Source organism: Chiloscyllium plagiosum, unplaced genomic scaffold (genome assembly GCF_037043375.1).
Source record: "Chiloscyllium plagiosum isolate Xiang-an unplaced genomic scaffold, Cpla_swu_hap1 HiC_scaffold_13, whole genome shotgun sequence".
Classification (NCBI taxonomy): domain Eukaryota; kingdom Metazoa; phylum Chordata; class Chondrichthyes; order Orectolobiformes; family Hemiscylliidae; genus Chiloscyllium; species Chiloscyllium plagiosum.
Genome location: NW_028270151.1, coordinates 30150700 through 30176847, shown reverse-complemented (window position 1 = coordinate 30176847; position 26148 = coordinate 30150700). Strand labels below are relative to the sequence as shown.

The 26148-nt window shown below is 42.6% G+C and overlaps 1 protein-coding gene across 1 annotated transcript in view; it reads left to right on the top strand.

The window, feature by feature from the left end:
- Positions 1 to 602: 602 nt before the first annotated feature.
- The window catches only part of LOC122556083 (uncharacterized), a 303614-nt gene continuing 278068 nt past the window's right edge, over positions 603 to 26148 (top strand). Inside the window, exon 1 of the mRNA XM_043702517.2 lies at positions 603 to 1041. Within this exon, the coding sequence (XP_043558452.2) occupies positions 962 to 1041 (80 nt within the window). The 5' untranslated portion in view covers positions 603 to 961. The remainder of the gene's footprint in view (positions 1042 to 26148) is intronic.

Genomic DNA, 26148 nt, shown 5'->3' with positions numbered 1-26148 from the left:
GCTGGTTTTCCATGCAGAGCTGAGGTCACCATGAAAGTCCCACCTTCTCCCCTTTGAGGTGTGGTGACCCTCAGGTTAAACGCACCACTGTCTCTGGCCCTCTACTCCCCTGGGACCTTGGCATCTTTACTTACTGTCCCTACACAAAGTGCAGGAAAAAGATGCAGTTATGGAAAATTGCATCCCTTAACTCATTTTGCAAGTCCTTAGCACTGTCCTTTAATGCAACATAGGTAAGGCCAGAAACAAAACCAGAAATTCCTGGAAGTGCTCAGCGGGTCGGCCATCTGTGGAGAGAAATCGGAGTTAACGTTTCGAGTTAAGTCATCCTTCGTCAGGGCTTGTAAATTTAACTAGCTAGTTAAGACCAGAAAGTGGTGCGTCTCATTCAGTCTATGAATGGTTCTAAGCAAACTCCCCGCGGCTGCGCGCAGATTTAAACAGAGGCGGAAAGACCCCCGTTGTGTGAGTGTGTGCAGTAACCATGACTCCGGAGGGGTCACATGTTCCGAGAAGGGGGCTGCTTTACGGAAATGTGGTTTTGGTGCTGGATATCTGAGAGAGCTGGTGATTGAGTCAGGGATCAGCCGGAACAGGTCCCACACGCCACTGACTGCCCTCTCGGCTCACAGTGAGGGCCCAAGACTGGGAGGTGACAAGGGCAGGGAAGAGAGGAGGAGGAAGAGGAATCACTGCATCGGACAGAGGACGCCTTGGGACGAAGGGTTAAAGTCGGGAGAAGAATCGCAAAGCGGAACGATAAATGTAACCCTTAGGACAAGTCTCGTCCGTTATTCAGAGAACATCTTCCTCCAATCCAGGCAATAAAGTTGCAAGCTAAACGGGATGCAGCAGCGTGTGATTCACTCAGGCTGAAGAGCTTTGGGGGAGTATATCAGACCCAGAGATTCGCCTGTTCGAACCCCACTATCTTCCCCAAACTTCAGCGAGGGAGGCAGCAATGGAGCGCACCGTGGTAATGATCTGCCTCCACTACTTTGCCATTGGGCAGGCAGTTTCGCTCGAACTTCAAGCTGACATGTGAGTGCGACTTATCTTTCCGTTTCTTATATCGTCTCCATGCAATCTGCAGCATTGCAGCCGCATTGAGAACAAACCCAGTTCGTGTGTCAGTTCCGTTCAGTGTTTTGAATACCTGCTTCGGTCGTGAGTGCTCAAAAGGCAGCAACACATTCGCAATGTCGGGGTAATCCTTCCCACGGCGAGGGGAAGGCAGCTCAAGAGCAGAGGGGCAAGAGCTGAAACGGCCAGTCACTGAGCTCTGTTGTGGCTTTGTCCGAACTGGAACAGCAGCCGACAGTTTGAGCTGAGATTTCCGAGCTGCCTTGAATTTAGAAATTCTCTGTTCACGCATACCTCGGCCAGTCGGGTTAACAGAAACCCAGTGATTACTACATGGACTAATGTAAAATCCGTGCAGGGAAATAGCGAGACTATGGGGAATAACAATAGCGTTCCGCAGGTCTCTATTCTGTGCACATTCCCAATAATGTTTTACTGTGTGAATTAGCAGTTACTCTAAGATTTGGATTTGTCAATGATAGGGACCGATACTGGGATCTTATTTTGGACGGTTTATATTCAGTATACAGGCAAACCACCGGAAACTTTTCTTTATTTGGCTGCTCTGGTTTCCGCAATAGATTAGATTCGATTCCCTACAGTGTGGAAACAGGCCCTTCGGCCCAACAAGTCCACACCGACCCTCCGAAGAGCAATCCACCCAGACCCATTCCCCTACACCTAACACTATGGACAATTCACCTAACCTGTACATCTTTGGTCTGTGTGAGGAAACCCATGCAGAGATGGGGAGAATGTGCAAACTCCACACAGACTGTCGCCAGGGGCGGGAATTGAATCCGGATCCCTGGCGCTGTGAGGCAGCAGTGCTAACCACTGAGCCGCCCTACGCATTTGTCTTACTTGAAAATACAGGATGTGTTGCTGTATAATATGTGCGGCTCCGTCCTTCTTTCTCAGAGTTAGGATTCACTTATTGGTTTAGAAAGTTGTATCGCCAAAATGTGGTCATTTGCGGAGATTTCCAGCGCTTTCTGACAGTTGCCCCTTTATCTTATTATTCAGGCACTCCAGCGCGACATGGTTGAATACCAACAAATAAATGAACTTGTTTGAATCTGTCTGCAGGGGTCAGTGTGAACCACGGCTGGAGTTGCATCTGTACATTTTACATTCAGACCAGTTTGTATCAGTCCCAGTGCTCTGAGGAAATCTGTAAGGCGTCCTTTCTTCTGGATAGGCAATTTCTAGTTGACCTTTCTTAATCTAAGTCTTTGTTTTGCATTAAAAATAGGCTATGCAATGCAAACTAAAAACAAAATACGAATGTATTACTTAAACAGTAGATAAATTACAATTGGACAACTTTGAATTAATCAGAAGTAAGTTAAGCCTTTTTCTTATGAAGCGTCAGATTGAATATGAATGCGTTATTAGTGTTACAGACATGTATTCAGGGACAATATTATGCACTCGGTAAATGGCTAAGGCAAATCCGAGCATTCATTCCACTCATCTGGAGAGATCTGACACCACACTACGGCATCCAATTGTTAGTTTTCGGTTAATCCACAATGTTCGTTTTCCCCATGCTGCCTGGGAGCTTATTTTATATTCATGCCTGCAGAAATTTCCTGACATCAATCCTATCACTACACACCTCCAGTTTGAATCAGTGTGCCTATGATCTACTGTCATTTAACGTTACATTCTAGGTTAACTTTCTGGATAAGCTGTTCCAACTTCTGAATCTCTATCAGGTTGCGCTTTCCCCGCGTTTAATTCTCTCTCTCAAATTGTGTCGACCGACACTCCGCGGATTAACCCATAGCCACTCAGTACTGAGTGCACACATTAACGCTGAGCCTCTAAGATCTCAAACAAAACCAGAAATTGCCGGAAAAGCTCAGCAGGTCAGGCCAACATCTGCGGAGAGAAATCAGAATTAATGTTTCCGGGTCGAGATCTGTCAGTTCTGAGGAAGGGTCACTTGTCCCCAAAGGTTAACTCTGATTTCACTCCATAGATGTTGCCAGACCTGCTGAGTTTTTCCAGCAAGTTGTTTCAGCCTCAGATTTACAGCATCTGCTGTTCTTTTGGTTTTTATTTGTAAGATCTCTTCTTGCTGATCTGTAGCTATTTCAGCCTCATTGTTTCTCTCTATTCAGTGTCATTTTTTTCACTTCATGAATAGCACTTTACAATAACCTGCTTTAAATGTTATTATTCTTTCCACATTATATCGTGTTTGGAAACATTAAATTGCACCGAATTTACATTATAGAAACAGGCCATTCAGCCCGATAGGTCTGTGCTTGTGTTTGTGCACCTCATCAGTCACTTCCAGACCTATTTTCCTTCATGGCATATGTACATTACAGGTTGGCCAGCATTTATTGCCCATCTCTAATTGCCATTGAGGAGGTGGTGGTGAGCTGTCTTCTTCAACCGTTAGAGTACATTTGGTTTGGATACCTCCACATTACTGTCAGGGAAGGGCATTCCAGAATGTTTACCCAGCCACACTGAAGGAGCAGCGATATACTTCCAAGTCAGGATGGTGAATGATTTGGAGGGGAACTTGAAGGTGACGATGTTCCCATAAATCTGTTGCCCTTGTCTTTCTAGATGTCACAGGTTTGGAAGGTACTATCTAAAGAGCCTTGATGAATTTCCACAATGCATCTTGTCGATGGTACAGACGGCTGCTACTGTGCATTGGTCATGGATATTTGTGGGTGTGGTGTTAATCAAGTGGGTTGCTTTGTCTTGGATGGTGCCAAGGAGAGATGATGGCCTAAATTGGCTCCTCGGATGCTGCCTGAACTGCTGTGCCCTTCCAGTACCACTAATCCAAAATCTGGTTTCCAGCATCTGCAGTCATTGTTTTTACCTTGTCATTGAACTGTTAATCCAGAGACCCAGGTTCAAGTTGCCCCAGATGGTGAATTTGAATTCAATAAATTCTGGATTTGAGAGTCTAATGATGGCCATGAATTCATTGTTGATTGTCAGAAAAACCCATGTGCTTTTTGTCCTTTATGGAAGGAAACTGTCATCCTTACCTTGTCTGGCCTACATGTGACTCCAGATGAACAATTTTATAGTTGACTCTTAACTGCCATCTGGGCAATACAGGATGGCCAGTAAATGCTGGGCTAGCCAGCAATGCCTCGTCCCATGAATATTTTTTTAAAAAGAAGATTCTTGAATGTTGTTGGAGCAGCAATTATCCAAGCAAGTGGACAGTATTCTATCATACTGCTGACTTGTGCCTTGTAGATGGTGAACAGGCTTTGGGGAGTCAGGAGGTGAGTTACTTGCAGGAGAATTCATTGCCTCTGACTTGCTGTTGCAGCCACAATATTTATAAGGTTAGTTCAGTCCAATGTATGGTCAACACCCCCAGGATGTTGATATTTGGAGATTCTGGGATGATAATGTCATTGAATGTTAAGGGACAATATTTAGCTTCCCTCTTGTTGATGATGGTGATTACCTGGTATTTTTGTGATATGAATGTTACAGCTTATCAGCACGAGTCTGGATATTGTTCAGGATTTGCTGCATTTGGACATAGACTTCTTCCATATTTGAGGAGTTGTAAATTGTACTGAACGTTGTGTAGTCATCAGCGAACCCCACTCCTGACCTTATGATGTAACTTCACCCCATCCCATCCCCACGTCTTTCAATTCCACTCTCATTCAAAATGAAATGTGCGGTTCACCTCAGCAATGCTTTGTGTTTGAAGATTCCATTGTCTCACTACCTTCTGGGTGGAGAAGATTCACCTGCATTCTTCAAATAAACCTAATGTGACAACTCTGAAGGTAGTCCATTTACGTTGCAGGTGATTTTAAGATTCACTGAGGGAATGCTTTACTGCCAGAGGCATCATCTTTTGAATGAGATGTTAAGCCCACCTGTAATTTCAGAGCTGTCTCATTTAATTCCACTGCTGCAATTATCTGCAAATTTGCTGATTTTGAATTGAGGTTCCAAATTCTGGCAAGTTGGAAACAATCCTTCTGACAGTGGACCCTCACATATTCTGAATTTAGCTTTATTGTCATGTACTCAAATGAATACAGTGAAAAGTGTATAAGCCGACACTTACAGTGCCATCTTTGGTACAAAGGTACCTAGGTACGCCACCTTCAGTTACAATATTCGTTAGAGTGTAACAATGTCATCATCACATGGTGCCTTCTTAGGCATACAATAACTAGGTACAATCCTCAGTTGTAGAATAGAGAAACAAAGACAAAATGTTACATTGCAGCTATGCACAGTATAACTACAGGTCAGGAAAACAAAGTTAGAAAGACAAACATTACACTCTTTCTCCAAAGGCTGTCCTCAGCAGACCTGTGCAGGGGGTCTCCATGTGGTCTCACTGCTGGCTAATGCCACATAACACACTGGGTAGCTTCCACCGCTCCTGTTCCAGGCCAATACCCTGCCGTTGGTTATTGGCGTCCCTGCTTCGGGCTACCATTCTGTGTTAATGCACAATGGTGATAATGTGAATCTATTGCCAAGACTGATTTAAGACTGATTTAGACTGAGTCGAATTTAGCAACTCATAACATTCTTCAAGAGCTTCAGTTTGACATGCCGTGAAATGCAACTTCCTTTCTTTTCGTTCTTCTGAGCAATTTTTAATCCAACCTGGTACTAATTGTACTGTACGGCACACATTCTATTTAGAAAAATGTGGACTGAGAGAAGATGAAACAACTTGCATTTGTATAAGACAGCTTCAAAGTGGCTTTAACAAGCAAAATTTGACACTGAGTGATGAAAGGAGATGTTAGGAGAGGGTATCAGAGGCATTACTGAAGAGCTAGTTTTTAAAGAGCATCTTATGGGAGGAAAGAGAGTTTGAGAGAATTGGAGTGGGAGTGGGGGTAAAAGTTCTAGAGATGAAGGAATACTTCAGAGTACTGAGTATAATCAGAACTATAGCTGGCTAAAAACATTCACAATATAGTTACAAAATGTAAAGATCCACTTTAATCTGTCCCCACTGAAATCCTCTTAGAAACTGCTGGTTTCCCTCAGTGCATCTGTACTTCCTGCATTTTATAATGAATTATAAATGTGTTTCTTAAATTAGTTCAGGAACGTTGAATTTTATGCTTTGTGTTCTGTTTCATTTCAATTTCTACCACTTTCACATATGTACTTTATATAAGCACTCGTTTTGGAGTTTCATTCTTTATTATTTTTGCTTGGAAGTGTGGGGCTTGTTAGCCTCAAGAACTAGGACTTTCAGTGAAGCCATACCATTACTGCCCAGCATAAACCTATTTGGAGTTCAATATACAGGCATTTGCTTGGTGCTGTAACCTGCAACCTTTTATGATTAGATAGAATTGCTGCAGGCTATTCAGGGTTGGAGTTCACACCAACCCTTTGAAGAGCACCTCACCCACACCCTTTCCTATCCGTGTAACCCTGCATTTCCCATGGCTGATCTATCTAACCTGCGCCTCTTTGGACTGTGGGAGGAAGCCTGAACACCTGGAGGAAACCTATGCAGACACGGGGAGAATGTGCAAACTCCACACAGACAGTCACCTGAGGGTGAGAATTAAATCTGTGTCACTGGTGCAGTGAGGCAGCGGTGTTAACCACTGAGTCACCGTATCATTCAAAATGTTGGAAAGCATTCTGACAGAGGGAAACTTTTAAGTCAACCTTCACTCCAGATTCTTGGAACTGTTTCTCAGACGAAACATTAAACCTACATAGGCATTCAGAAATCTCATGGTGCTACTTCGAGAAAGAACAGGGTTGTTTTCCTGGTGCCTTGGGCACCACTTATTCCTCAAGCAATATGTAAAAGACTGGTTGTCTGGTTGCTGATTTGATTGCAGTTGAGGGAGATTTTTGTACACTAACTGGCTGCCGTGTTTCTGCATTACAACAGTAAATCAATTTCAAAAGCACTCAATTGACCGTGAAATGGATTGGGATGTCCTGAGGATGTGAAAGGCCCTACATAAGTATTTGCTTTTTGTTTCTTTACTTGTAACATTGCATTCATTAAAAGTGGCAAGTAACTCAGCAGGCACTGGCCTTGCATACTTGCTTCTGTAACCACAATGTAGGAAATAGGGCCTTGGTTAGATTAGATTAGATTACATTACATTACAATGTGGAAACAGGCCCTTCGGCCCAACAAGTTCACACCGACCCGCCGAAGTGCAACCCACCCATACTCCTACATTTACCCCTTACCTAACACTACGGGCAATTTAGCATGGCCAATTCACCCAAACTGCACTTCTTTGGACTGTGGGAGGAAACCGGAGCACCCGGAGGAAACCCACGCAGACACGGGGAGAACGTGCAAACTCCACACAGTCAGTCACCTGAGGCGGGATTTGCTAACCACTGTGCCACCGTGCCGCCCACAAAGGTCCTGAAGGGGCAGGTAGAGGTCTCCTTCTGCTTCTATTTGGCCCCGAAGAGAGATTTTCTAAAGCTAGAAATTTTCTAAAGGTTGCTGCAGTCTGTTCATCCAGTCGTGTTTTCTGTCATCCAAGTAGCTTTTTCAAAAGGCATGCTACTGACAGAATTGTCCAGAAGAACAGGAGTTGGCCATTGAACCCCGAAAGCAAGCTCCGCATTCAGCAAGATCATGGCTGACCTTTTGATATATCTGTACCAGCTGAAAGCGGTGGACACTGCTTGGACAACAGGCAATCTCTAATGACCAGGATCCCAGGATTAAAGGGCTGATTAGCTTGGGGCAGGACCTCTGGTGGGTCCAGAGAACAGCCAAGGAGAAATCTCTCTTGCCTGATTCTAGTCTATGCAGCCTCTGCTGTCTGGCTTCCCATATGGCATGAGTCTCTCAGCTGATGAGGTTGGGATCAGGCCGTGAAGTGGCCATTAATTGTTGCCTTAGGGGCTTAATAGGCATAAGGGTGTGTGGGTTACCCTCTGCCTTCCTTAAGTCCCCAGAAAACTTCAGACAGGCCAGGAGTGGGCAGATTGGTGGAGGGAAAGTCACTAACTGGATTTTACATGGCCCCTTTCTTCAAATCTCCTGATGATTGAAGATAAAATCCAGCCCTTTGTGTGTAGAAGTGTTCTTGAATTTCATTTGTGAAAGAAAAATGGGGGCAGATATTTAGTCCTTCGTTTGTATTTCACAAGGTCTAAAGCTCTCCTTCCAGGTAAAACTGTGATCTGAACTGAAACATGAACTCTGCTGCAATTTTTGAGAAGATTTGTAGCTCCAGTTGATAAATATGTAAGTTAGCTTGCTGAGCTAGAAGGTTTGTTTTCAGACATTTTGTCACTGTGACTAGGTAACATCATCAGTGAGAGTCAGTGAAACGCTGGTGGTATGTTCTGCCTGTCTATTTATAGGTCTTGGTTTCTTAAGATAGCTGATATCATTTCTGGTCCTTTTTTTCAAACACATCGATTTAGATTCCTTCTACCTTCCCTTGAAAAAAGAACCGGAAATGATGTCACCCACCTTAAGAAACCAAGAACTAAAAAGAGAGGGGTGGGAAATACCACCAACGCTTCACCGGAGACTCTCCCTGATGATGTTGCCTCATTATGGTGACAAAACATCTGAAAACAGCTTGGTGGGCTAACTTGCATACTTAACATGTTAAAAAAGACACAACACCAGGTTATAGTCCAACAAGTTTAATTGGAAACATTAGCTTTCGGAGTGTTGCTCCTTCATCAGCTGGTTGTGGAGTACACAATTATAAGACACAGAATTCATAGCAGTGTGATGAAGGAGCAACACTCTGAAAGCTAGTGCTTCCAATTAAACCTGTTGGACTATAATCTGATATTGTGTGATTTTTAACTTTGTACACCCCAGTCCAACACTGGCATCTCCAAATCATTCTTAACATGAATTCTGTTTCTCCTCCCATATATAATAACCACCCTGCTGAGCATTGCCAGGAGTTATTTCAGATGTCCATTATCTGTAGTATCTGCCTTTGTGAATTTTTGTACATTTTTTGATTCTGCATGCCCTATTTACTGCTGACAATGTGGTTTCAGCTCATCAGTTGTGAGCTGATGTTCTTCAAGCAGCCAAAACTTGCTGTAGATGTGGTCACACTGGCGTCTACCAGCTCCCACATACTACAGCTGCAACACTCGCCTACCCAGCCATCTCTATGTTCTATTCAGTTAATTAACTTGCATGTTAATATTTTGAAAGTGAATTTCATAACTGTATTCTTCAGCATTAATTGATTGAAACCACTTGGCCAATCAAAAGAGTCATATAAGAAATATCCACTAATTACTTTCATGTTTTCCTGTGATATCACACTTTGTCTCTGATAGGAAGAAGCCATTGGAAGAGGATCTCTGCTGCTTTTTAAAGAAATCTCCTGCTGCCACTACCCTTCTCTCAAATTGCCGCCATTTTTCTATCTTCTGTTACAGTTGCCCTCTAACACATGTCCTCTCTGCTCTTTATGAAACTGCAAACATCTCTCCCTCCATTGTTTGAGAATTTGCTGACACCATTCTCTCCCTAGCTCTTTATGAAACTGTTGGCCTGCTCACTGTTGTGCTCTTTATGAAGGTACTGTCTCCATACTCTCTCACGCATTGATTCAGAAGCACAGGGTCCTCCTACCTCTTTCTCTTTGGATTTGATAATGTGGCATGTTCCTGTGCTGTAAATTCTATACAGTTCTATGTAACATTGTCAGAGTATTGTGGATCATTATAATACCCCATACCATAGAATATAAGAGTGCAGGGATTTTTGCTCAGTTATGTTGATGCATTTACCATATGACACAGTTTGCACAAAGTTTTAGAAACAGCTGTCGAAACATTTATTGTGGGTCTGTATGTACAAATCGTTGGTGTAGCAAAAAAAATTAAGTCAAAAAACAAAAGCGCATGGATTTGTGCTCTTGATTTTCTCAGTGATAGTTACAGGCCACCTGGAGCTAAGAGGATGTGAGATGTAATGAATGATTAGCAAATATATTCCAAACATGGGAAAGAATGTGAACTATGGAATGCAGTACTCTCACTGCTGTCCTTGTGGATCATAAAACAACTAGACAAAATGGCAACAGTACAGTCTTTGCAATCTTCTCTCTCAAATAACTGTGATGACTCTGTGGACATGTATCTGAACTGCCATTTGGGAATGTTTGCAATACTTCCTACTTTGGAAATGAATTAGATTAATTTCTCACTGTTTCAGGGCTTCATGCTGAAGGCATTTCAAAGTCATTTACTTTTGATGGGAAAGCCATCAGACAGAAACCCCTTGCATTTACGAAGTCCTGTGAAATGTCGGGAATTGAGATAAGGAGCAGTAAGCATACATTATTTTCCACTGTTGGAGCTATGCATTACATTCAGCAGCTTGAAGTTGTTGTAGGAGCCAGAATCCTTCTATAGGTTGGCCGGGATTCCTTTAGTAACACATGCCTTGCAGGGCTCTTGGAAAGCAGTACAGCTTCACTATTGCTTGATTGAGCTGATCACATTGCCCTATTTACTTTTTGTGTCCTGGCTCTAGTGCCAATAACATCCATCATGACTCCTTGTGGCTTATTATGGCCTGTTTGCCTCATGGAATGCGAGGCAAGTATTATGGAAGGCAGGAGTGGGAGGCACAGCTATTACTGGTGCTGCAGTTGGGAAGGTGTCCCGGTGAGTGAGTAGGCAGCTCAGAGGACATGGGGACAGCACAAGGTTAGGGATGTCGGGGTTGGGATAAGGGAGAATCGGTGGGAATGTGTTGCAGTCTGTAGCAGAGCTTGAGCCTTGGAGGGAAGTGGGCCTAGTAGCAGAGATGAAATAAGTGTGAGGACTTGAGGGAAGATGATGACACTTACCCTGACAGAGTGGAGAAGGTCATTGACTTTCTTCCTGCTGTGCAGGGCATTTACTCCTGAGAGCTAAGGCTGCTTTAAGCTGGCTGGCAGCTCAGGCAAGGCTAGCATGGCTAGGTGGTAAGGGGGAGAGGATAGAGAATGTGCAGCATGTGCGTCACTCCATCCTGCAGGAGCTCTTGCAAAGTGGCTCAGTAATTTTCCCCCTGTCTGCCATGTCTGGTGTAAATGTCAGCAACTGTGCAGGGCATCCATGGACTGACTGTGTTCGACTGGGCTTTTAAAGATGGTATGGGCACAAGGAATGCCATGAATTTTGGGATATCTGGTGAGTGATGAGTTGTTCTGGCAATGGTAGATGGGGTAAGTTGGGGTGGAAATTGGATGTGAGAAATGCCTTAGGGATGTCGTAGGTAATTAATGAGGTGGGTTTGATAAAAGAGGGCAATAGAACCTGCTAGTCCTTACAGCCAAGAAACTCTCAACAGAGTCTAGACTTTGCCAAAAACAAAATTAAAATTCAGTCCCTAGTGTCTAATACGGTTCTGGTTCACCACAGTGAAATGTCTACATATTGGTGTTGATGCAATTTTCATCAATTTTAACTACTGAAGAAAGTGGGTTTTCAAAACCAGTTCCTTCCATTCATTGAGTCTAGCGAGTCCAAGTTATTTTGGTCAACATAATGACTCATACTGAATGAGTTTTAAGTGGAAATACTGATGCACATAGAACATAGAAAAATACAGCGCAGTACAGGCCTTTTGGCCCTCGATGTTGCGCCGATCCAAGCCCACCTAACCTACACTAGCCCACTATCCTCCATATGCCTATCCAATGCCCGTTTAAATGCCCATAAAGAGGGAGAGTCCACCACTGCTACTGGCAGGGCATTCCATGAACTCACGACTCGCTGAGTAAAGAATCTACCCCTAACATTTGTCCTATACCTACCACCCCTTAATTTAAAGCTATGCCCCCTTGTAATAGCTGACTCCATACGTGGAAAAAGGTTCTCATGGTCAACCCTATCTAAACCCCTAATCATGTACACCTCTATCAAGTCACCCCTAAACCTTCTTTTCTCCAATGAAAACAGCCCCAAGTGCCTCAGCCTTTCCTCATACAATCTTCCTACCATACCAGGCAACATCCTGGTAAACCTCCTCTGCACCCGTTCCAGTGCCTCCACATCCTTCCTATAGTATGGCGACCAAAACTGCACACAATACTCCAGATGCGGCCGCACCAGAGTCTTTTACAACTGCAACATGACCTCAGGACTCCAGAACTCAATTCCTCTACCAATAAAAGCCAGTACGCCATATGCCTTCTTCACTGCACTATTTACCTGGGTGGCAACTTTCAGAGATCTGTGTACATGGACACCAAGATCCCTCTGCTCATCCACACTACCAAGTATCCGACCGTTAGCCCAGTACCCCATCTTCATGTTACTCTTACCAAAGTGAATCACTTCACACTTACCTACATTGAACTCCATTTGCCATCTTTCTGCCCAGCTCTGCAGCTTATCTATATCCCGCTGTAACCTGCCACATCCTTCCTCACTGTCAACAACTCCACCGACTTTCATATCATCCGCAAACTTGCTCACCCATCCCTCTAGCCCCTCCTCCAGGTCATTTATAAAAATGACAAACAGCAATGGTCCCAAAACAGATCCTTGCGGAACACCGCTAGTAACTGCACTCCAAGATGAACCTTTACCATCAACTATTACCCTCTGTCGTCTTCCAGCCAGCCAATTCCTAATCCAAACCTCCAACTCGCCCTCAATGCCATACCTCCGTATTGTTTGCAGTAGCCTACCATGGGGAACCTTATCAAACGCCTTACTAAAATCCATATACACCACATCTACTGCTTTACCCTCGTCCACCTCCTTAGTCACCTTCTCAAAGAATTCAATAAGGTTTGTGAGGCACGACCTGCCCTTCACAAAACCATGCTGACTATCCTTGATCACATTATTCCTATCCAGATGTTCATAAATCCTATCCCTTACAATTCTCTCTAAGACTTTGCCCACAACAGAAGTGAGACTCACCGGCATATAGTTACTAGGGTTATCCCTACTCCCCTTCTTGAACAAGGGAACCACATTTGCTATCCTCCAGTCTTCTGGCACTATTCCTGTAGACAACGAGGACATAAAAATCAAGGCCAATGGCTCTGCAATCTCCTCCCTTGCTTCCCACAGAATCCTAGGATAAATGCCATCAGGCCCAGGGGACTTATCTATTTTCACCCTTTCCAGAATTTCCAACACCTCTTCCCTACATACCTCAAAGCCATCCATTCTAATTAATTGTGACTCAGTATTCACATCGGCAACAATGTCCTGTTCCTGAGTGAATACTGATGAAAAGTATTCATTCAATGTCTCCCCAATCTCTTCAATCTCCACACGCAACTTCCCACTACTATCCTTGACTGGACCTATTCCTACCCTAGTCATTCTTTTATTCCTGACATACCTATAGAAAGCCTTAGGGTTTTCCCTAATCCTACCAACTAAGGACTTTTCATGTCCCCTCCTTGCTGCTCTTAGCTCTCTCTTCAGATCCTTCCTGGCTACCTTATAACTCTCAATCGCCCCAATTGACCCTTCACGCCTCATCTTTACATAGGCCGCCCTCTTCCCTTTAACAAGGGATTCCAATTCCTTATTAAACCACGGCTCCCTCACACGACCCTTTCCTCCCTGCCTGACAGGTACATACTTATCAAGGACACTCAATAGTTGCTCCTTGAACAAGCTCCAGACATCAATAGTGCCCTTCCCTTGAAGCCTACTTTTCCAAGCCACGCATCCTAAGTCGGGCCTCACGCATCATAATTTCCCTGCCCCAGCTATAACTCTTGCCCTGCAGTGCGCACTTATCCCTCTCCATCACTAGAGTAAAAGTCACTGAATTGTGGTCACTGTCCCCAAAGTGCTCACCTACCTCCAATTCTAACACCTGGCCTGGTTCGTTACCCAGAACCAAATCCAGTATGGCCTCACCTCTTGTTGGCCTGTCTACATATCATGTCAGGAAACCCTCCTGCACACATTGAACAAACACCGACCCATCTAACGAACTCGAGCTATAGCTTTCCCAGTCAATATCTGGAAAGTTAAAGTCGCCCATAACAACCACCCTATTACTTTCACTCTTCTCCTGAATCATCCTCGCAAACCTTTCTTCTACGTCTCGAGGACTATTAGGAGGCCTGTAGAAAACTCCTAACAGGGTGACCTCACCTTTCCTATTCCTAACATCAGCCCAAACTACCTCAGATGGCGAGTCTTCATCCATCGTCCTTTCCACCGCTGTAATACTATTTTTGACAAGCAATGCCACACCTCCCCCTCTTTTACCCCCACCTCTGACCCTACTAAAACATTTAAACCTGGAACCTGCAATAGCCAATCCTGTCCCTGTTCTACCCATGTCTCCGTAATAGCCACAAAATCGAAATCCCAGGTCCCAACCCACGCTGCAAGTTCACCTACCTTATTTCGTATACTTCTTGCATTGAAGTATACACACTTCAAGCCACTTTCCTGTTTACAGGCACCCTCCTTTGAGATTGATGCCATGTTCCTAACCTCCCTACACTCCAGGTCCTGCACCCTAAAGCTACAGTCTAGGTTCCAATGCCCCTGCAGAGTTAGTTTAAACCCCTCCAAGAGCACTAGCAAACCTCCCCCCAAGGATACTGGTGCCCCTCAGGTTCAGGTGTAGACCATCCTGTTTATAGAGGTCCCACCTTCCCCAGAAAGAACCCTAGTTATCCAGATACCGGAATCCCTCCCTCCTGCACCATCCCTGTAGCCACGCATTTAAATGTTCTCTCTCCCTATTCCTCTTAAATAAAAAAACGAAAGAAGTGCGGATGCTGTAAATCAGAGACAAAAATAGAAATTGCAGGTCTTGGAATACCTATGGAGAATTAATATTTTGGGACGGGTGACCCTTCCTCACAACTGGCAGAATTCCACCAAAACATTGACTCTGATATCTCTCCATAGATGCTGTAAGACCTGCTGAGCTTTTCCAGCAATTTCTATTTTTGCCACATCTTAAATAATATATGTTGATTCAGAAAGTGCTGGGAACAGGAATCTCACAGTACAGAAGAGGACCTTTGGCCCATTCAATGCATACTGCCAAAAATATGCTGATCCTACACTAGTCCCACTTTCCCACACATGGCCCATAGCATTGATAGTTATAACGTTTAAAGTGCTTATCCATGCACTTTTTAAAGGTTGTGTGGTTTCCCACCTCAACTACCCTCTCAGGCAGTACATTCCAGAAAATCCCACTACCCTCTGGGTGAAATAATTTTTTCCTCCAATCTCCTCTTAAACCTCCTTGCTTTCACTTTAAACTTACTCCCCCTTAATTTTGGCCTGTGGTCTAATGCGACGGATGCCTTCTATGCATCTGTCCATGCTCCGCATAATTATATACACCTCAGTTAGGTCCTCCTTCAAAGAAAACAACCGCTTATCCAGCCTCTCTTCATAGCTTCTATATTTATGTAAAATTAATTGAATTCTGGTTTAACAGAAGTCTGCAGAGTTGCTACATTTCCCCTATGCACCTCAAGTAGCAGCAAGGATCTGTCCATTTTTAATCCAAGCTCTTCATCTGCAATAGAATAGAATAAATAGAATAGAATATCCTTTATTGTCATGTATACTCAAGTACATGAGTACAGTGAAAGATTTTTTTACAATGTCGCCTCTTATGATGTCATCTCGGTTGCAAAGTACCTAGGTACAATCTTAGATACAACAGAGGAATAAAAAAGAAAAGTATTTGCATTACTTTGCAGTAATTCATAATATGTTCAATGTATATAGTTGCACCTGGATCCAGCAACATGTTTTTACCACAGGCTGTGGAGAATCAATCTTACCAAATGTGGATGGTGGAAATTTATTTATACAATGTGAGCTAAACTGCTTCAGCATGGAAAAATCAAGTTCTACAAACTGAAATCATGTTCAACTTCTGCACAAGAATCAGAAATTTTCAAGGGGTGGAGAACATGATACATTTTGTTCAGATCCTGAAGATATCTCTTTTTTTTTTGTCATGGGTAGTCAAACCAGTGCTCTCAATTTCCATTCTCTGGGGCTCACTTACATATATTTTTTTTAATTCAAGGTCCCACAAAATATAATGTCACAACTGTGTACCATAGTACAAAGGTCATACTTTTTACAGCCTTCTTTACTGTGCCTAGTTCACTCTACTCCTGCAGTTAAATCCTACACTAATGCGAAGCAGAATAAGTGGATGTATATTACTAGATTTGGAAAGCATTTGAGATGGTAGATGTGGAGGCTTCCATTCCATCAATGAGGGAGAACAGAATTAGGGTTGATAAAAGTAAGCTAGTCTACAGAAGGATCGGTGCTGGGTCCTCTACTTTTAGATTTAGATTAGATTAGATGACAGTGTGGAAACAGGCCCTTCGGCCCAACAAGTCCACACCGACCCGCCGAAGCGAAACCCACCCATACCCCTACATTTACCCCTTACCTAACACTATGGGCAATTTAGTATGGCCAATTCACCTAACCTGCACATCTTTGGAATGTGGGAGGAAACCGGAGCACCCGGAGGAAACCCACGCAGACACGGGGAGAACGTGCAAACTCCACACAGTCAGTCGCCTGAGTCGGGAATTGAACCCGGGTCTCTGGCGCTGCGAGGCAGCAGTGCTAACCACTGTGCCACCGTGCCGCCCATAAATGATTTGGATGCGAGCATAAGAGGTACAGTTAGTAAGTTTGTAGATGACACCAAAATTGGAGGTGTAGTGGACAGCGAAAAGGGATACCTCAGATTACAACAGGATCTTGACCAGATGGGTCAATGGGCTGAGAAGTGGCAGATGGAGTTTAATTCAGATAAATGTGAGGTGCTGCATTTTGAGAAAACAAATCTTAGCAGGACTTATATACTTAATGGTAAGGTCCTGGGGAGTGTTGCTGAACAAAGAGACTTTGGAGTGCAGGTTCATAGCTCCTTGAAAGTGGAGTTGCAGGTAGATAGGATAGTGAAGAAGGCATTTGATATGCTTTCTTTTATTGGTCAGTGTATTGAATACAGGAGTTGGGAGGTTATGTTGCGGCTGTACAGGACATTGGTTAGGACACTGTTGGAATATTGCATGCAATTCTGATCTCCTTCCTATCGGAAAGATGTTGTGAAACATGAAAGGGTTCAGAAAAGATTTACAAGGATGTTGCCAGGGTTGGAGGATTTGAGCTATAGGGAGAGGCTGAACAGGCTGGAGTGCGGAGGCTGAGGGGTGACCTTATAGAGGTTTACAAAATTGAGCGGCATGGATAAGGTAAATAGACAAAGTCTTTTCCATGGAGTCGGGGAGTCCAGAACTAGAGGGCATAGGTTTAGGGTGAGAGGGGAAAGATATAAAAGACCTAAGGGGCAACATTTTCACACAGAGGGTAGTACGTGTATGGAATGAACTGCCAGAGAAAGTGGTGGAGGCGGGTACAATTGCAACATTTAAGAGGCATTTGGATGGGTATATGAATAGGAAGGATTTGGAGGGATATGGGCCGGGTGCTGGCAGGTGGGAGTAGATTGGGTTGGGATATCTGGTTGGCATGGACGGGTTAGACTGAAGGGTCTGTTTCCATGCTGTACATCTCTATGATTCTATGACACTTATAAATCCACCAGGGTATTCAGGAGAAACATCTTTACCTAAAGATTTGTATGAATGGAGAACTCATTATGGCAGTTAATGCAAATAACATTGGTGTATATAAGGGGAAACTGGATAATTAGAAGGGGGAGTTCAGTTGAAAATTTGTTATTCAGCATCACAAAATCACAGTGGTATTATGGTAAATAGAGTTAGTCAGCCCATCATCTCTGGACTAGCTCATTAAGTGATCATCATTCCCTCATGGCAATCTCTCTGCTTTTTCCCCATGTGTGTAGGTTATTTTTATCCAAATATTTATCCAATGCCTTTTTGAATGCCTCAGTTGAACCTGCCTCCAACCTACTGAGTTTTCCCTCACTTCAAATTGCTTTTGATTAGAGTTAAGAGTTAGGTTCAGGCTACAAACAAACACCTGAGCATATGTATAAAGAGTATAAGTAGGCCATTCATCCCCTTGAACCTGCTTCTCCATTGAAGATTCATGGTTGATCTGTTTGTTTTTCAAATTCCACATTCCCATCAACCCCTGAGGACACTTGATTCCCTTGACTAACAAAAATCTATCAAACTCTATCTTAAAATATATTCAGAGACCCTGCCTCCACTGTGCACTGAAGCAGAGAGTTCCAAACTGTCACAACACATTCAGAAAAATGATTTCACAGAGTCATAGTTATACATCACGGAAAAATTATACATCAAGGAAACAGACTCTTCGGTCCAACTTGTCCGTGCTATCCAGATGTTCCAATCTGACCTAGTCCCATTTGTTAGCAGTTGGGCCATATCTCTAAACCCTTCCTATTTATGTACCCATGCAAATGTTTTTTAAATGTTGTAATAATACTGGCCTCCTCCTCCTCCTCTTCTGGCAATCATTCTATATACGCACCAAAATCACACCTTTTAAATACTTCTTCTCTCACCTTAATCCTATGCCCTCTAGTTTTGGGCTCCCCTACCCGAGGAAAAAGACCTTGCCTACTCATGATTTTATAAACTTCTATAAGGTCACCCCTCAGCTTCCAATGCTGCAGGGGAAAAAGGCCCAGACTATTTAGCCTTGTCCTATATCTCAAATCCTCCAATCCTGGCAACATTGTGGTAAATCTTTTCTGAACCTTTTCTGGTTTAATAACTTCTTTCCTATAGCAGGGAGACCAGAATTGAATCCAATATTCTAAATGTAGCCTCACCAAAGTACTGTACAGCCACAACGTGACATCCAAACTTCTATACTCAATGCACTGACCAATAAAGGCAAGCACCGTCACTACCCTGTCTACCTGCGACTCCACTTTCAAGGAAGTTTGCACCTGCACTGCTAGATCCTTTTGTTCGGTAATATTGTCCAGGGCCCTACAAGTAATTGTAGAAGCCCTTGTTTGCTTTACCAAAACGCATCATCTCACATTTATCTACGTTAACTCCATCTGTCACTCGTTGGCCCACCTGATCAAGGTCCTGTTGTACTCAGAGATAACCTTCTTCACTGTACACTCCATCATCAATCTTGGTGGCATCTGCAAATTTACTAACCTTACATCCTCTATTCACATTCAAATCATTTATGTAAGTGATGAAAAGCTGTGGGCCCAGCACCAATCCTTGCAGCATACTGCTGATTATAGGCCTCCAAACCAAAAGGCAATCCTCTACCATCACCCTCTGTTACCTACCTTCAAACCGATTTTGTAGCCAATTGGCAAGGTCCCCTTGATTCCATGTGATCTAACCTTGGAAATGAGTCTACTGTGTTGAACTTTGTTGAATGCCTTGCCAAAGTCCATATACTCAACATACACCACTCTGCCTTCATCAATCTTCTTTGTTACTTCTTTAAAAAACTCAATCAAGTTTCCAAACATAAAGCCATCTTGACTATCCTTAAGCAGTCCTTGCCTTTCCAAATGCATGTAAATCCTGTCCCTCAGAATCCCCTCCAACTACTTCCCACTACTGATGTCAGGCTCCTCATTGTTATCCTCAAAGATTGATCCTTGATTTTAAAACAGTACTTTCTAGCTCTGAACTTACCCACAAGAGAAAATATATAAACTTCAAAATTAGGAATTGGAGTAGGCCTTTCAGCTCTTTGACCTTGCTCCACTATTCAACATAATCATGGCGGATCATTCTACTCAGTACCCTGTCCCACATTGTCCCCATGCCATTTGCCCTAAGAATAATATCTAACTTCTTCTTGAAAACATTCAATATTTTTGTCTTCAACTGCTTTCGGTGGTAGACAAGCCCAAAGGATCACTACTCTCTGAGAGAAAATGTCTTCTCATCTCTGTCCTAAATAGCCTACACCGTATCATTAGACTGTAACTCCTGGTTCTGGGCTTCCCAGTCTTCGGTCAACATCCTTCCTGTGTTTACCCTATCTAATCCTGTTAGAAATTTATAGGTATCTTTCAGTCCCGTCATCTCAAGAATCCAAGCTAATAAATCTTTGTTGCTCTTCTTCCATACCCAGAATATCCTTCAAGGAACAGGAGAATTGAAGTTTCGGGCATAAGCCCTTCTTCTGAAGAAGGGCTTATGCCCGAAACGTCGATTCTTCTGTTCCTTGTATGCTGCCTGACCTGCTGCGCTTTTCCAGCAACACATTTTCAGCTCTGATCTCCAGCATCTGCAGTCCTCACTTTCTCCCAGAATATCCTTCCTCAATAATGAGATGAAAATTGCACAAAGTACTCCAGGTGTGGTCTCACCAAGGCCCCACACAATTGCAACAAGACATTCCTACTCCTGTATTCCGATCCTCTCACTATGAAGGCGAACATAATATCTATCTTCTTCAGTGTCTGCTGTCCCTTCATGTTTACATTTAGCAACAGGTATAAACGGACATCTAGGTATTGTTGCACCTCCTTCAGTCAGCATTCACGTAATAATTTGTCTTCCTGTTTTTGTTACCAAAGTCGATAAACTCCACGCACTAACATTCGTCCATATTAATATTTCGCCTGCCATGCATTTGCCCACTCATTCAGCTTGTGGAAAAGATGTCTTCAATGTCTACCTTATCAAAACTGTTCAGGATCATTTTCATCTCCATCAAGTCAATCGTCTCTAAGCTCTAATGAAAACAAGCCTAATCTGTTCAACCTTTCCTCATTAGACAACCCATCTAGTAAACCTGTTCTGAAGCACTTCCAAGTGCCAAAGTGGTGCCAATACCTTCTAAAAATGAAATATGACACCCTTTATGTACAGTTCCTCTCTCAATAAAAGAAAGCATTTAATTAATCTTTTTCAATATTTGTTATACATGCTTACTAACTTTTAGGTGACATCTGCACTGGAATGCCTGGATCTCACAGCACCTCAGAACTCTGCAATCATCTACTTTTTTTTAGCTAATATATGCTTTTTGATTCTTCCTGCCAAAGTGAACTATTTCGCATTATACTCCGTCTGCCAGATTTTTGCCTTCTGACTCAACCTATCTACAATCTGTCTGCAAACTCATTATGTCCCTTTTTCAGCGTACATTCCTCCCTGTGGTTGTGTCATCTGCAGAGTTAGTGAATGTGCCTTTTGCTAACCCCGATTAAGTCATTGATATAAGCTGTAAAAATCTGATGCCAAAACACAGACTCCTGTGTGATTCCATTCATCACATGCTGCCACTCAGGGAAAGGTCCGATCTATGCATACTCTGTTTTCTGCCAATTCTCCCTAGTATGTTACCCCCTTATACCATCTGCTTCCACTTTGTGCATTAACCTTCTATGTGACATCTTGTGAAATGCCTGCCAGAAATTTATTTACTCTGTGTCAGTGGGCTCCCCCTTATCCATAGCACACGTTTCTCCTTCAAAGGACTCCAATAAATCAGTTAAACATGATTTCCTTTTCACAAAACCACGCCAAATCTTCCAAATTACCTGGAGTTTCTCCTAGTGATAAGCAATAACCTCATTTAATTGTTGATTCTAGCACATTTCTCACAACAGATACCAAACTAACTGGTCTAGTTTCCTAATTTTTGCTTCCCTCTCTTCTTGTAGTACTTCTATTCATCAGAATTTGCAATCTGATGTAACCTTTCCTTAATCTAATGAATTTTAGAAAGTTAACACCTATGCATCTACTACCTAAGTCGTCACCTCTTTTAAGACTCCGGTGTACCCGAGAACTCTGTGGGAAGCTAGAGAAGTGATTGCTGGGCCTCTTACTGAGATATTTGTATCATTCATAGTCACAGGTGAGGTGCCGGAAGACTGGAGGTTGGCAAACGTGGTGCCATTGTTTAAGAAGGGCGGTAAAGACAAGCCAGGGAACTATAAACTGGTGAGCCTGACCTAAGTGATGGGCAAGTTGTTGGAGGGAATCCTGAGGGACAGGATGTACATGTATTTGGAAAGGCAAGGATTGATTTGGGATAGGCAACATGGCTTTGTGTGTGGGAAATCATGTCTCACAAACTTGATTGAGTTTTTTGAAGAAGTAACAAAGAAGATTGATGGGGGCAGAGCAGTAGATGTGATCTATATGGACTTCAGTAAGGCGTTTGACAAGATTCCCCATGGGAGACTAGTTAGCAAGGTTAGATCTCATGGAATACAGGAAGAGCTAGCCATTTGGATACAGAACTGGCTCAAAGGTAGAAGACAGAGGGTGGTGTGGAGGGTTGTTTTTCAGACTGGAGGCCTGTGACCAGTGGAGTGCCACAAAGATCGGTGCTGGGCCCTCTACTTTTTATCATTTACATAAATGATTTGGATGCGAGCGTAAGAGGTACAGTTAGTAAGTTTGCAGATGACACCAAAATTGGAGGTGTAGTGGACAGCGAAGAGGGTTACCTCAGATTACAACAGGATCTGGACCAGATGGGCCAATGGGCTGAGAAGTGGCAGATGGAGTTTAATTCCGATAAATGTGGGTGCTGCATTTTGGGAACGCAAATCTTAGCAGGATTTGTACACTTAATGGTAAGGCCCTAGGGAGTGTTGCTGAACAAAGAGCTCTTGGAGTGCAGGTTCATAACTCCTTGAAAATGGAGTTGCAGGTAGATAGGATAGTGAAGAAGGCGTTTGGTATGCTTTCCTTTATTGGTCAGAGTATTGAGTACAGGAGTTGGGAGGTCATGTTGCAGCTGTACAGGACATTGGTTAGGCCACTGTTGGAATATTGCATGCAATTCTGGTCTCCTTCCTATCGGAACGATGTTGTGAAACTTGAAAGGGTTCAGAAAAGATTTACAAGGATGTTGCCAGGATTAGAGGATTTGAGCTTCAGGGAGAGGCTGAACAGGCTGGGGCTGTTTTCCCTGGAGCGTCGGAGGCTGAGGGGTGACCTTATAGAGGTTTACAAAATTATGAGGGGCACGGATAGGATAAAAAGGCAGTCTTTGCCCTGGGATCGGGTAGTTCAGAACTAGAGGGCATAGGTTTAGGGTGAGAGGGGAAAGATATAAAAGGGACCTAAGGGGCAAAGTTTTCATGCAGAGGGTGGTACGTGTATGGAATGAGCTGCCAGAGGATGTGGTGGAGGCTGGTACAATTACAACATTTAAAAAGGCATTTGGATGGGTATATGAATAGGAAGGGTTTGGCGGGATATGAGCCGGGTGCTGGCAGGTGGGACTAAATTGGGTTGGGATATCTGGTTGGCATGGACAGGTTGGACCGAAGGGTCTGTTTCCATGCTGTACATCTCTATGACTCTAAGACCTTAGGATGAAGTCCATCAAGACTTATCAGCTTGCATCTCCATCACGTTGCTCAGTACCACTTCCGTGGTGATTGTAATTTCACCAAGTTCCTATCTTTCTTGCATCTCCTGATTTACACTGCCTCTAAATTACTGTTTTTTTTGTATTCCGTATATTGAACACCAAAAGAAAATATTTTAATTAATTTGCTATTTTCTTATCTCTTGATCTTACTGACTCTTCACTCCCAATCTCAGGAGAACCAACAGTAACTTTATTTAATCATTTCCTTTTTAGATACCTGTAGGAACATTTGCAATCCGTTTTTATATTTCTAGCTAGTTTTCTTTCATACTTTAATTTCTTTCTCTTGACATTTCCACTTTCACAATGTTCTGACCAATCATCTGACCTGCCAGTTATATTTGAGGAATTGTATGCTTTTTCCTTAAGTTTGATGTTTTCCTTCTCTTTTATGAACCATGGTGATGGGTCCTCCCCTTCAAAATTTTCCTCATTGTAGGAATATTCTTAATCTGAGCATTCTGAACTAACTCCTTAACTATTTGTCGCTGTGTTTCTGTTGAGCTCAAATCCATGCCCATGTTGTTGGTCTTAAGTTTAAAAATGCAATATTAGGACCGTGGTTTTCCCTTTCAAACTGGATGTAAAGTTCAGTCATATTGTGGTTGCTGCTGCCCAGAGCAGCCTTTAATCTGAGTCATTAATTAATCCAATCACATTACACTGTACCAAATTCCTCAATTCCAAATCTAATATCACCGCACCATGATTAATTCTGGAATGTTCTATACTGAGAAACTCTCTTGAAAGCATTCTAAGGATTCCTGAGCCAGGCCATGATAGTCAATCTGAGTTTTCTAGTTTCTATGTGGATTAAAATGACCCCATGTCTTTTTTACAAATACAGAATATTTCTATTATTGTACTTCATCCTGTGTTGTTGCTACTGTTTGAAGGCCTGTACACCGCTGTCACTAATGACTTCTTTCTCCTGGTATTCTTCATCTCCACTCAAACTGATTCTACATCCTGATCTGAACCAACCCCAGCTCTAATTACTGCACCAATGACATGTTGTGCTCCTGCTCCATTCTTATTGCTATCTTGTTGATTGTCAATAACCCTCAATATTTAGGACATAGTCCTTGTCATTCTGCAACCAGGTCTCTCTAATGGCTATCAAATCATATTTATTTTCTCCAATGTATGGTATCATTTGATTTATTTTGTTATGAATACAATATGCATTCAGATATAGAGCCTTTTGTTTTTGACTTTTTGTTATCTTTGCTACATATAGTATTGACTGTTTCAGTGAATTCTCACAGCCTTCTCTCTCTGGCTCCACGCCATTCTCCAATCTTCATTTCCATGTTACTAATTTGCTCTGCTGTCTCAAGTTGATCCCTACGTGATTCCTCACCTCCCAGTTTAATTTAAGACTCTCTCCACTTTCCTTGCTATTGGGTTGATTAAAACATTAGTTCCAGTGCTGTTTGGTAACAGGACAGATTCCAATTTCCTCAGCACTGATGCAGTGTCCCCATCTCTCACTTCAGTCTTCCAAATCCACATTCATTTCACAAATGTTATTTGCTCTATGCCAATTTGCCTGAGGCTCAGGTAGTACTCTAGAGATTATTTTTGAGTTGCTGCATTTTAATTAAGTGCCTGGCTTTTCAGACTCTGTCAGAACTGCCTTTTCTAGTTCTGGAGAGAAACTTAACCATAAACATTGGTATGGATCTACTGGCTGAATGTCCTATTTCTATGTTGCTACAATAGAAATAATGCTATGTATATTGTTGACTGACTCATATAATAGCTGGGATTCAGTGGAGCATTCTCAACTCAGACGTTGAATGCTGTAGGTTGACTAAAAACCTGAGCACATAACTAGGCTGATGTTTTGATTTACAACACTATATGTACAATTGAGTGAGTGTTTCAGTGCTGCTTTGAATGAGATGTAAAACTCAGGTCCCACTAATAGATGAATGTAAATGATTCCTATTTGTACCTAAATAATTGAGAAATATTTTGTATCGGAGGTGAATTCATTGTTTTTTTGTAAAAAACACAATTACTGTTTTCAGCTTTTCCAGGCAATTTTATTAACTTCGAAGAAGTGCAAGAGAATTCTACCATTATCCTGGGCATCATTTATCTCTCAACTAGATCGTTTTACAAAATAATTTGCTCATTTGTCACAATGCAGCTTGTGGAACCTTATTTTTTTCCATATTGACTGCTGTGATTTGATATTACAATTTTGTTTAAATTAAAAGTATCAAAAGGACTTGATTTGCTTTAAAACAGTTGGGATTACAAGAGCAGTCCTACATCCATACATGTTTTACTAACATCTGTGGGTACAATACATTATACTTGGTCAAATATCTCACTTATCAGTTCCAAAGAAGAGTCTCATCAGGCTTGAAACATTAACTCTGTTTCGCTCTCCACAGATGTTGCCAGACCTACAGAGTATCTCTAGCACTTTCTGTTTTTAATTCAGATCTGACATTGGCAGTACTTTGCTTCACTTGTAGTAACTTATCAAATTGGATGAAATTATAAAACCATGTCAGTGAATTTTGTACCACTCTTCATGAACGGGGTTATTTGCAAGTTAAAGGAATTGACTTGACTAAATCTTGGGATAAGCCATAATGTAATTTAACTGAATATAATTTCTACCAAGCACTCATTTCTCAAGGAATTACTAGAGCTACCTGGAGTGGCCAACACACAAAATTAGCTGCAGTGAAGCCTGATTTATTTACAGTAACTACAATGCGCATGCAATAGAATTGTAAACCA